General features: G+C 46.2%; 1 protein-coding gene across 1 annotated transcript in view; it reads left to right on the forward strand.

The window, feature by feature from the left end:
- CFAP77 (cilia and flagella associated protein 77) overlaps positions 1-13,285 on the forward strand; it is a 60,375-nt gene that overhangs the window by 33,904 nt on the left and 13,186 nt on the right. Inside the window, exons 2-3 of the mRNA XM_032200512.1 lie at positions 1,866-1,965; positions 2,514-2,742. Of these exons, the coding sequence (XP_032056403.1) occupies positions 1,866-1,965; positions 2,514-2,742 (329 nt within the window). The remainder of the gene's footprint in view (positions 1-1,865; positions 1,966-2,513; positions 2,743-13,285) is intronic.

Raw genomic sequence — 13,285 nt, forward strand, 5'->3', positions numbered from 1 at the left:
TGGGAAGCAAACACCCAGATTTACCTGAAGGCCCTGGTATATGGCCTTGCAGGCACAGAGGATTTCATCCCAGTGATCAGAAACTGGCAAAGATGAGAGCCAATTTGCCAGGATCTGCAGCAGCAGAGCTGTTGCTGCAGCCTGGACAAGTCCCTGAAGCAGGCACCAGCTCACCCCCTGGATACGCTGGTGAGGAGCCCAGTGCCCACAGCACGTTGTCTGCAGCCCCTGCGTGCTTTTAAGTCTTTGTGTAGCTGCACATAGAGGTGGGAGCTGAGAAATACCAAACAGACAACATACAAAAAAATGGCTCCAGGCAAAAAGCTGGAGGAATTATGAGCAGCTTCTGGAGACCTCAGCACAAAGCCCTCTGGACAGGTGCCTGTTTGGGCAGGCATTTAGCCCTTGCTATTCAGGCAAAACAAGCTCAGTGAGAGCTTCACCTGAGCTGAGGGTGATGCAGAAAGAGCTCAAGCTGCACTGCAGCATTGTGCACAGCCAGTGAGTGCCCTTTATGGGGCACTGCAAAGGGGCCACCAGGCTGGCAGCAGCCAGGCGAACTGGGGATGGTCCAAGGCCCCAGCCAGGGTTTGTGCAAGGCTGGCTGGAAGCAGAATATAAATTTGGGTTTGGATAATGTTCCTGTACAAGGAGCTCCAGTAGGCAGCTGCATCCCTTACCAGCTGTTGTCCAGCCTTGGCCTGCCATAGCGACGAGTTTGAAGTGTTTGAAGTGGATAATTTTCAGTTAAAATCTGTCCCTGCAGGAAGCACTGCATTTGATTCAACACCTCCTGATTCAGTGTTCACTCTGGAGCGTAATAACAGTCACTTCAATGCCAGCGTTCAATGATGCACTGGTGTGCAGCACTAGAGTAGTATTTCAACATTTCCATTTTCCCCAAAAGATCTGCCAGCCCTGCTTCTGCAACCCTCCATCCTCCCCAACAGGCTTCCCATGGAAAATAACCTGTCCGAAGCACCCACGCCATGCCACAGGGCTGCACAGAGCTTGTCATCTGACCCTGCTGCAGCCTCCCCAGCAGGAACACAGCCCCAAGCTGCCAGGCTCTCACCCCATCCCTCCTCCACCGCCTCCCTTTCAAGCAGCAATAAGGTTTCAAGACACACACATCCTGCAGTGACTTCACCATGGAGATGGGAGGGTAAAGACAAAGGGGTGAAGGGAGGTCAGTTAATCCCACAGACAACACCAGGCTGGGGTACACATGGGCTGGGGAAGAGTTCATTTTAAAACTAAATAGAAATGAGGTTATTGAGCTCAAGTTCTCTTTTCTGTGCTGTAAACCCCGGGATCTGCTCCCCCTTCATCTTCCTTATCCCACCCACAATATGCCTTGCGTCTTGATTATTCCCAGGCAGAAGTGGTTGTGTGACTGCATTTGGGGGAGTTTGTGCCAGCTTTCTAAGAAGATGAACAAGTTGGAAATGAAGCAACTTAAAGGAAAGTCAAGTCTAGCTGCAGTTTCCCCCTGTAGACATCACAGCTGGGCACCCAAGCCAAGGGAGAAATCAGCCAAACAAGAAGACTTCAAGTCCATGTATATTAAATCAAGAGCCCTATTTCCAGTAGGGCTAGGTCACTTTCTAACTAACAGTGGTATGAACCTGTGTGAACTTCAGCATCCCTCATGCTTCAGCTGTGGTGAAGCCTCATGGCTGTGAGTCCTCCTTGCATTGTGGCACTCCCTTGTGTCCAGGCAGTGGGATCCCAACCCGTGCCAAGTGGAGCCAGAACCACTGCTGACCCTCATGGTCACATTCTGTTACATATTTTTATTTTCAGGAGGTTTAGCTCATCAAACAGGGCCTTTATGCTTCTCCTTTAACTTCATTCTTCTGCAGGCAGAACTGGGAAAGCCCCAGAGAAACTGCTATACCCTGCCAGGCTTTGATTTTGCATACGGGCTGTACATCGAAAGGACAGATGGAGGAGTCCCTGAAGGTATGACAACGCCACTAAAACATAGACCTGCAACGATGTCCTAATGCTAATAGGGACTCTCCTTCCCAGTGCTCCTCATTACTTCTCGCCAAGCTGGAGGTGAAGAAATCCAACATTCACCCACTTTCATTAATATCACAACAAATGCTTGGTGACCACTAACGTTTCCCTAGCATCTTGGAAACTTTTATAGGATCACACAGAGCCCAAACAGAACAGGGTACGGCATCTGCAAAGGGCAATACGCATGGCTACATAACTCAGAAGAGCTCTTACACTCTCAGATTATTTCCCCCATGAAATCAGACTTGCTGAGCAAGTCAGGGTGGAGAGTGAGAAGACAGCTAATTCAGATGGGGTTGGTCCCCAACTGAAAATAATTGGGGCAAGGTGTGTTGAAGGTCACAGCACAGTGAAGCTGTGGCAAAAATGCATACAAGCCACACAAGGCCCTCACGTGCAATGCATAAAGCTTGCATCAGCCTGCTTCCCCAAACAGAAGCTCACCCTAATCTTTTTCTTTGCTTCATGTCTTCTTCCATCTCCAGCAATAGGCCACTGGAACACAATAAAGCCCAGGACTGGTTTAACTCGGAATATGCCCCGGGACTTCATCACCATGAACCGCGGTGCTCTGAAGGCCGGTTATACCACAGCCCGTGAATTTAACTTGTACTACAAGGCCAAGGACATACGGCGCAAAGACGATGAATACAGTCGCTTCAAGAGATCTCCTCCCAAAGTACCTGCAGACATGACTTACGGCATGCCAGCACGGTAAGGGGCAAGAATTGGGGCCCTTCTCAGAACTATCCCTTTCTACTCTCTCATCTGCATCTTCCCCTGGCTCTCAGCCAGTACAGTCCCCAAAAGAGAAGTGTCCTGAACCTGGACATGCAGCAAATGAATCATAGCATCACTTCTGTGTTTTGCCACCTGATTCCACCTACATGTCACAAACAGCTACCTGAATCTAGTCTGCATGCCACAGCACATCCCCATTTTACCTCTGGCACCGAGTGCTTGGAACCATTTAAAAATATTTTCAATGCCGGTCCTTTGACTTTAAAGGAGTGCAGAGATCTGCAAGGCAGAATAATTGCCTCCCCAGGTCAGAAAGTGATACTGAGTCAGAGCAAAAAGCATTTCTGTGTGTTCATACTCTGTTGCAATTAAGGATCAGTTCAAGTTCTTTATTCCGCTCTCTCCCATTTGTTTGTTCACCACCCTGCATCATCAGGCAGAAACTTCCAGTAAGTCAGAATGAACACAAAGCAGCTTTTCCCTGCTCTCCCTTCTGCTTCCAGGAGCTTTTTTTAGCACAGCCCAAGGGCTGCTCCCCCAGCAACCCCTCTAGCATGGCAGAAGCCTACCCATTCCTGCTTTGCAGCACAGTGGGACGTTTAAAGCTTCACACTGAGTTGGGTTGCAGTGCAGTGTCTTAAAAGATTTTTAAGAAGCACCTAGCATACATGAGCCCCACCTGAGGTTCAAAGAGAGAGTATTTAGAAGTGGTAAAAATGACCCATTTAACATATCCCTCACATACCAGCTCCCAGCTATCTGCCATGCTGATTTCTCCTGAGTAGTTGTGAACAGGGCAGTCTGCAGGGGAGAACATCAGCACCTTGCTAAGGCTGCCTGCCCGTCCTCTACAGCAGCACAGGGGAGGCTGGAGGGCACATGGTGGTCTGGAAAAGCCAGCATAAGCCCAATGCAAACAAGCGCTAAAACCTCTGAAAAGAACTCCAAAGCAGCCCTGATGCTGCTGGAGCACAGTTTTCTTGCTCTGTACAGGTCTGGACTAGACATTAGGTTTCATTTTAAGAGCTGGATAATAATCACTACCAGAAAAATAACAGCTACAAATTCTAGAGAAAAGACATGATGAACGGCACTGTGTATTTTACATGATAGTAAATGGGCTTTGCATATGCAAATTGAATGGATTTTAAAATGGTATTTAATGACAATTTTCGTAGCAGACATTAACATTAATTGCATCAAAATGAAAATGCAGCATTAGCTTGCTGTTAGCTGCAAATGCCCCAGCTATAAAGCTTTATCTTTATCAGTATCAGCCCTCACCAATGTGACAGGGCTGCTCTGTAAATTGCAGGCAAAAGGGCTTTTATGTTGGAAAAGTATCCCCCAACGTAGACCAAAATCAACATCAATTTTGCTTTATTTCTTCATAAACGGAGGTTAAATGGCTGCCTACAAGAAGTCTAGGCACGTTTCAAAAGTTTTAAGGAAAATCTGCAGACCCCACAACAGCAGAAGTAGTGGGAAAGGGCTTTTAATTTAAAGTTATTATTGTACAACTTGTCTTCTCCTTAATAGCTACCTTTTATGCAGACTGATTGTATTTATCCCTTTACTTTAAAAGCACGTTATAGACAAAATCAAATTACTAGGATTACCAAGGAGTTGTTACAGCCATTTGGGTAAAAGTGGGGAATTTAACTCAGTTTTCATGACTGGCAAGTTAAAGACAGCCGCATGGGTGAGTGCTCTCCAGCCCAGGTCTGTTCCTAGTCACAGCGGACCAGTTTTAACACGATGCTCCCTGTTAAAAATGACATGCTTGTCAATGGATTTAAGTTGTTTCTGCTTTTGGACTCTAAGCCCTGCATAACTGGGTTCTTAGTGCTCCTAATTAGGAACGCATTTGCTGTAAGCTAAGTGCTTGTCTGGGGGCAGAAGGGGAGAGAACAGTAGCAGGCAGTCCCTTTCCATGACTCCAAGAACTTACTTGCCTCTAAAAGCATCCACTTTGCTGCAACTGAGATCTTTATCAAAGTTTTTTCTCCGAGAACAGAGCCTGCATGGTGTTCCCCTGCTCAAGGCACAGCACAAATGGTACAGCCAAGGAGCTACAGTGCCTTCCCATTGCACTGAATTCATCTGTACTGATCACTGCAATGCTCTGGGACAATCCCCAGAGCTCTGTGAGCCTCCCAAAGTGCCGATGCAAACCCTCCCCATCTGCACCCAGAGCCTCGGTGCAGCTTCTTTGGGCAGCTGGCATCATTCCTCTGGTCCCTTCCCAGGCCCTAGGCTGCAGTGCTAAAGGCACCTGAAGTGTCCTAAAGACACCAAGGTCAGGAGTTGTCCCCAGGCTCACAAGTACAAGCTCTCCTGGATCATCCCAAATAGAAAAGAACACAGATAAATGCTGGGTTTGCTATTAGTGCCTTATTAATCACATCCTGGCCCTGCTGCTCCCTCTAGCACAGCAGATCACTTATGCCTTCATTTCTCGTTCATGGTGGATGTGTGCTGCACAGGGCATTTCACAAGGCAGCCTCACAGACACTGGTGTGAGTTTTCTGAAGCTCCAGGGCCTGTTTCCTTCCACAATATATTTACCTTCAAAGGTCACCCGTGCCCCCTCTCTATTAATTCCCTGGGGTCATCTTCCAGGGGAGAGAAGCAGCTCTGCTTTTTTGCTGATTCCCCCCATTCTCTCCCTCCCTCTTCCCAGAGAGGTGTTTGCTACGAATCATGTGGCCAGCTTTGTTGTGAGAGTCATAAAAAGGACATTTTTCATCTCTCCTTTTTCCTGCTCTCGCTTCCTCTCTCTCTCAGTATCAGACAAAGATTTATTCCCTCCCTGATGCCTGTGGCATGCGGAGCTGGGAGGGGTCAGGGGAGGCACTGATGGGACGATAATAGATAATACAGTGGTTCCCCAGGGTCTTGTCCAGCTCCGTAACCGATCCATCAGCAGGCAGCACTCATGCCAAGGTCAACAGTAACGAGGATGTGGTAGGGTCCCAGCCTCCCCCATGGGGCACCCTCTGGTTGGGCTCCTCTGATTCATGCTCCAGCTTCTGATCTCTACAAGAGCTGCCTTGTGCAAGCCACAATTTGCAAGAGTGTGTGCCCACTGGGCCCAGGCACTGCAGTAATGACCACGCTGCAGTGCGAGCACACTCAGCTTTACCTGCCTCAGTCCTCATCCCTGCTGCAAACAGGTCTACAGATTTTCTTTCAAGGAAAATACTCAGAGTTTGTAGTACCTCCCCCAGGCGGTCAACCCAACCCATCCTATCCACACAGGCTCTTTGTGCATGGCAAGTTACACAGCTGAAAGAAGTCTGCTATTTAGGGCTGCTGATCTCCGGGACCCAAGTTCTCTCTCCTTCCATTTAAAGTAACCCCACACAGTGCTACATGCAGGTGTGTTCAATCCCCATCCTCCTTGTGTAATGACCTTGTGTACAAAAGGGAGAATGCAAGGCACTGAGGGGCCTGAGTCTTGATGAGACTGGAACTAAGGACACAAAGGATCTGTGAAGACCTCCAGGATCATCGCTGGTGCCAATGCAGCTTGGTATTCAGATGCATTTGGAAACTCCCAAAAGAGTCCCAAGCCCATATTTAGCCTCCTAACCACCTTCTGTCATTGAAGTTTACCATGCACTGAAATTAGCAGGTAGTAAATCATCGTTCTTGGAACTAGAAACAAGCACAAATATATGGATGCTGTCTACAGCTAGATTTTGATTTACACAAGGTCACACTAGGAGTCTGAAGGCAAAACCCACTAGCACACAGTTGGTAGCCCAAGCACAAGTTTTATCCCCAGGAGCTAAAGACATTACAGCAGCACAGAGTACATCCTCAGTATGATCACAGACTAACATTTCCAGGGCTGATCTTAATGAAAAGTTTTCATTTGCTTCTCTTTCACTAATGCAAGTTTGCTAATTCTGCCTTCTACATCCCTGATCGTGTTCCTGGGCACAAGGACTGCACAGACGTGCCTTTCTCTGCCATCCCACACCTGTACCTCCTTCAAACCCTGCATGGCCATAACCCTGCCTCAGACATGCTGCCATCCACTTGGCAGTTGGCCTGTAGGTTGGGCTGACCTTGGGTGTGCTGGCAGGATTTCCCTGGCACTCTGTCATCCCCACGTCTCCTGCCGGGTCCCCCCTACTGCCTGCCTTCGCTTCAATCGTCCCTTTCCTGAATTTCACATTCCGTTTTCCTTCTAACTTCATCTCCGCCCATCACTCTACCTCTCATTCTCTAACACTGGTCTTAGTCCTTGAGCAGCTGCTTTCACCATGCTTCTGCAGACTCACCTCTGAAGCATTTGTTCACTGCAGTCTCTCCTCTACAAACTGTTACAACTGGCCAAAGGCTTTGGTTTTCCAGCACCTCCTCTTTTCTTTGTATCGTTTGCAGTTGTCCTAATGCGCTGCTGACAATCGTCTCACTGGCCTTTAACAGCTCAGCTGTTACATTGGCTTCTCCTGCAGCTTCCTGGCTTAACTGATTGCTCTGTCCTTATCTTTCACCTTCCCCAAAAAGGGAGCTTTCAGTGTTCATACTTGTGCTTTGCAAATGGCTTTTCCACCCAAAGCATCCATGATGTTTGAACACAGCCAAAATGAAGTGCAAAAGGCTGCCCAAATGCTGTTTTGATATTTCCAGCAACTCTTTGGCACAGAGAGTGCTTTAGTAAATTTATTTTTGAAACACTTAAAGAACATTTCAGGCCATTAGTATATGGCCCAGGAAGAAGGGAGAAGTAAAAAAAAAAAAAAAAATAAGTCCAGCTGTAAAGAAACTATGCTGAAGAGTAGAGGGCGTTCCAGAAAAAAATAATAAGGGAAAGCTGAACAGGCAAGAAAGAAAGATTACAGGAAGCCCACACTTGATCCATGATCATTGGAAGCAGAACAAATGTGTGTAAAGCCACAAGGCCCCCAAAAGACTGGGGCAAACCAAAGTTTGAGAGAAAAAAATCAGACCCAAGAACTATAAAAATAGTACATAGAGACTGGAACCACCATGAAGATAAAAACATACAGCCAAGTTAAAAAAAATAGGTCTCCCATCAGTTCGGATAATTGCACGTCCTATCCAGCTCCACGGCAAAAGACACTTTGTGCCTCTGCCACCATCCTCGTGTTGCTAAGATAAGAATTTCTATTTCAAGAATCATTCCCTTGTATTGGACACGCAGCAGGCTGGCTGTGTTCACATCGCTGCACGTGTATCGCTACTGCATAGCTCCCAACCATGTCTGCCTGGAGTGCACTGCCTTGTGCCAGGTGGGCAAAGCTCTGTTTGAAGGGGTAACAGGTCCGTACGCAATCTCGAGTGCACTGTGAAGATGCTGGTTCTCCATCAGCATAGTTATTTCCTGCAGTTGTAGCAGTCTGACTGCTTCAGGCTCTCACGAGAACAGAAAATAGACATGTTTTGGCATAAGGTTCAGGTCCTGAACATCAGCCACAAGATGGGGAAAAAAGGGATGATGATTTAGATCCTTTAGTACCCAATGCATTATACTGAATAGAAAGTTATTTCTGTGGATCAGAGCTGGCTGAAGAATTTCTACCAGAACTATTACCATTTAAAACTACTTCTTGCCACAAGTAGACTTTTTCCCCCCCTGCAAACTTCTGCTTTTGCAATTTGTACAATGAAAACCTAGTTCGGAGGGAAATAACCACAGAATCTTTTTTTTTTTTTTTTTGTGAAAGCAAAGCTTTCTACCCCTTACTGTCATCTTTTCCTTTTAAATGAAATAATATCCCCACCTAGCCAGAGATTTAAGCATGAACCGGAGGTCAAGGGGAAGACCTGACTCTTTGATTTGTTCTGTTCAGTGTTAGTTTTTTTGTTGTTTATTTTTTTGAGGGGGGAAGGGGACTTTTCTTCCAAATGAAAGCAGAGCAGCACACTGATCAGGACGGTTTGCATTTGTAGGTGTTGGTGGCTGCAGACTGTGCAGTGTTCAGTCTCAGTCATAGTTCGAGGCTGCCAGGCTAGAATAGCTCTGTCCCCTAACCACATCCCACCTGAGTTTCTCAGAGGATAAGAGGATTTCCAGTCAGTAGAAATAAATTTGTTGAAGACAAATTTAAATAACCTTCAACTAAGTAAGCCACATGGCATCTCCAACCCAAAAGACCAGCGTTAACATGCAGATTGCAGCTTGTGAAGCCAGTTATTGAATAGGTAAGAGCTGTCTTGGTATCTTTGCTGCAAGATACGAGTTTCCATGTGTGCATTTAGGATTGTTACAAGTGTACATCTCACTCTTGGCCTGGAAGGGAATAGTAAAGCAAATTGGTGTTCTTGTAACCATGTGTGCTCCTAAGTACAGCTATGAGCATCTGATAAATCTTTTAAAGTACATGTTTACAATGGATTTTATTCTTTTTACTGTTCCATACATACGAGCCCTCTGAGCAAAATAACAGATCCTCTGACACTTAGGAGAAGCCACTGCCTCATTGGCTGCCCACAGTGAAATAACTTATATTGTTATTTCCTCATCCAAATTACAAGGACTGTAAAGAAGCTTCAGAAATTCAGAGTAATCAGTGCTTCGACAGCACAGATCCTGAAGCTGCCACACGGGTGAAAGACCCACTATTTCAACTGGGAGTTTTGCCAGTGGAAAGACTGCAAAAAAAATTGGTCCCCGAGTGTTTTCTACCAATTTTTCTCTTGTTATTTTCTTCAGTGGTTAATGGAAAGTGAGGACAAGTGGAGATCATTTAAAAATGATCTTTCAGGCCTCTCCATGGGTTTATTGCCAGGACCTATTTAGAGGACCATAAAGCTGTAAGGGGCCTATAACTTTGCTGTATAGTCCACAAGCTTCCTAGGAAAGCGAAGAGCCTTTACATCCACGCTCTGCATGTTTTTCCATCTCTCCCTCTTACAAACACATGCACATGTGTGCAGGGACTTCTGGAGCCGCTAATTGAATTCACTTTTGTGAAAGTGTTAACAAATTGTAAGTGACCTTTTATACAAATTTCAAAGTCAAGAATCCGCCGCTAACTGAACATCCCTCTTCTGCCATTCACTGTTATGCAAAACCCACAAACAATTAGAAGAAATAACGAAGAGCCCAGCGGCCCTCTTTCCTAATTAGCTGCAGGAGGCAATGCTGGGGAGGGTGGCTAAGTGCTTCAATTACCTCAGCCCTCCTCACTGCCCTTGTTAGAGCAGACAGGTCCACTGGCCAAAGGGGAACAATTAAGGCAAGGCAGAGCCAGGCAGTTTGCAAGGGGATGCCGGGGCCGTGCCGGCTCTCACACAAGGGCCAGAGCTGTAATCATGCCCCAGATTCCTGCTGGGCTACACAGAGACAAATTAATGGTAGATAGATTGCTAGCTCTAGCCCATCAGTAACAAGGGAGGAAGGGAGACAATATAGCAGTACAAGGGAACTGTAATCAGAGTTTTCCTGTACTATAAACACCCTTTCAGGGCAGAGGGACCACAGCATTAATGCCTCAGTGCTGTGTGCATTGGTGGTACCCCAAGGCCCCAAGCAGAATCACAGACCCCAGCTTGTGCTTTATTTGCTGAACATAATCTATGCCGGCTGCACCGAGGAGCCCCACACTGGATACCAAACTGGTTCCCAGCAAGAAACTGATCTGTGCTGGTGAGAGCGCCAGCTTGGCCATCCAAGCCACAAGACAGGACAGAGAGCTCTGTATGGACAGTACCACCATGGGATAAATCCTTCACACTACAATGGACGTGAGGAAGGGGTACAAAGGCTGTGCCTCTTACAGCTCTGTGAGCTGAAGACCCCAAATGAGGATCCTGGCTGTACACCAAGATGAAATGATCTCAGATTGAAAGACACTAGCAAGGGCTGACTCTAAGAAAATGAAGCCTCATTAACCTTTCAAGAAAGGGTTAAAGTTTCAGGATAGCTGTTGGTGTTGTAACACAGCTTTGATATCACAACTGTAAAAATATCAGTGATATGATTTATCTACTGTATAGGCACCCATGCAGTGCCAGAGCCTGCTGTCACTAAGCTGCCCTTGAAATTAGAGGGTCACACGTGGGAGCAGGGCTTTTGGTGCAGCCCCAAAACCACGCAGCCACCAGAGAGTCAATGCCCATGCAAGTGTCCTCTGCTCCCCACCAGAGCCCGTCCTGACCATCAGTGGGCAGAGTAAGGCAGGAGCTGTGCTGCACTGGCTGGAGGGCTACCAGGAAAATCCAAGGGCTGTAGTTTGCATTAAAATATTTATGAGCCCTTGTGCTTTTGAATAATACAAGAAAAAAAAAAAAGCAATCTCAAGTCAAGTTTTTACCCTTTTACAATACAGCAATAAAATTGATTGCATCTTTTAAGCCAGTATAAAAACCCTTCCTGAGCACAAGTCCTTTGTATCCACTTTTGCCAAGTACCTTTTTTTCCCCCGCTGATGTATAAACCTTTGAAAATAAGTTTGAGGGGAGACTGACAACCTTGAAACCTCAAGAGCAGCATGGCATTGACGGGTGCCGCTCTCAGAGCTGAGCATTATAGATAGATTTTAATTTCATTTTAACAAAATAGCTGTCTCCAGTGGAAGAAGCATCAAGAGCTAAATGAGGACCCGTCTTGAGCTGAATCACGTTGAACAGACCTCGGCACTGTCATTGATTTTCTGGGAAGAAAAAAAATGCCTCTGGCTACTAAACCAAATTAGTAGTCACTGATGACCAATTATTTTGCCCCACTGTGAACGGAGAGGCGTACTAAAATTCCAGTTTGTCAGACCCAAGGCTCTCTTCTCAAACACCTTTCAACAAGCGTGTACCAAAAGTCCCTCAGATGGTTCTGACGCCTTCCTGTTTTCGGCAACTTCTCCTTCTCCAAAGTTTTAATGAGCTGCTGCTCTGAGGATGGCCTGCCAGAAAGGGAGCCCTTCCCGGCTTGGTGGTGCACTATTTGGCACACCGCACAAATCACAGCTGTCAGAATTTATACACACATACACAAAAAAGTGTCAGCCTAATGTTTGCAAATTATAATTACCATTTCCCTTGCATGTCCCTGGTGCCTTCATTTTAGATAAATCCCAGCTCTGAGGTATCAGCTGCAAAGCACTGAAGGCTCATATTGAATAGAATAGATTTAACTAGTTTGTAGCTCATTTAAGGCCTACACTGTTTTATTTTAATATTGTTAATACTTTATTATACTTTTTAACATTGTTTTCACAGTAAAATAGCCTATTAGAACAGCTGCAGCTTCGTTTCCAGGAGATTTCTGGCAGACTAGCACACCACATTGTATAACCAAGTAAGCAGGCGCTTGTCATTTCAGTTGAAAATAGGTCTATAGCCTCACTCTTGAAAGTAAATTAGAGAGTCTATTAAAGAGACAGGGACTGTTTCAGGGATAATAGTTTTGAAAATGTGCATAGATAAATTCTAAAATATTTAGGAAATGTCAACATTAGAAGTGGCTCCAACTATTTGACTATAAAAGGAAGCGGCTGATTATTTTTTCCGACAATTATAAATAATTTGTTACATCCTATCAGAACTTTCTTTCCCTTCCCTTTCTGTGGCAGGATGCTTGTGCCAAAACAAGGAGATCTGAGTTGCTCTGAATGAGACAGGTTTTAATCCACAATAAGTGCTTTCAGCAGATGGCTCTCTGCCTACACCCCCACCCCCAAAAACCAGCAGCCCCAGACAGTAACAGCAAAATCCTCCCAGCTCAGAGCAGCGACATCTGGGCAGGGTGACAGAGGGAAACGGAGCATACAAGCAGTTCATTCCTGTCCTCAAGTAACATTAAGGTGAGAGGACATTTTCCCCTAGGCCAGCTGCAGTGAGCCACACCACCAAACGACACCGATATCAGGGCCAGAACTCCCCGTCCACCCCAACGGTAGCAGCATTTGACCTACAAAGAAAAAGCTGCCTCGCTAAAATTTCTCCAGTAACCTTAGTCAAAGTGTTGCCTGATATCCCCTGCTCCCTGCCCCACTTTCTCAATGTTTCTCTCTAAGGAGGCAGGAAAAGCCAGATCAAGCACTGCATCTTACAGCCCACGAGAACCCGTACATATAACTAAGCACACGAGTCATCCCTACTAATTTCCCAGAGACAGTTCATGCATGTATTATTCCAGGCATGATTCTATACTTTGCTGGATCAGGATTTAAATGCGATTAATCACACGGCAGGGAAGAGTCTCTGAAGAGCATCAACCCAAATGTGTCCTTTCAAGCATTTACTTACAAGCCAGCTGTGGACTAATCAGTCACCAACTGGCTGGTCCACCAGAGATGGTAAAAGTCACCTCCATGGAGAGGTGAAAACACTCAGCCATCACAAAAATCAATAATCAAACACCACACACAAAGGCTCCGTGTTCTCCTGCATCCCTCCCTGCTATTCACACACACCAGGAAAGCTCCTGCCTTGGAAAGCGAAGGGTCAGACCAAGGAAACAAGCCCACAAGGCTCACCACAAGCACGTGCAAGGACTACCAAATTTACACCATACAATGAGGTGCTCAACCACAGCTATGCC

The sequence above is a fragment of the Aythya fuligula genome, chromosome 19 (genome assembly GCF_009819795.1).
Source record: "Aythya fuligula isolate bAytFul2 chromosome 19, bAytFul2.pri, whole genome shotgun sequence".
Taxonomy (NCBI): domain Eukaryota; kingdom Metazoa; phylum Chordata; class Aves; order Anseriformes; family Anatidae; genus Aythya; species Aythya fuligula.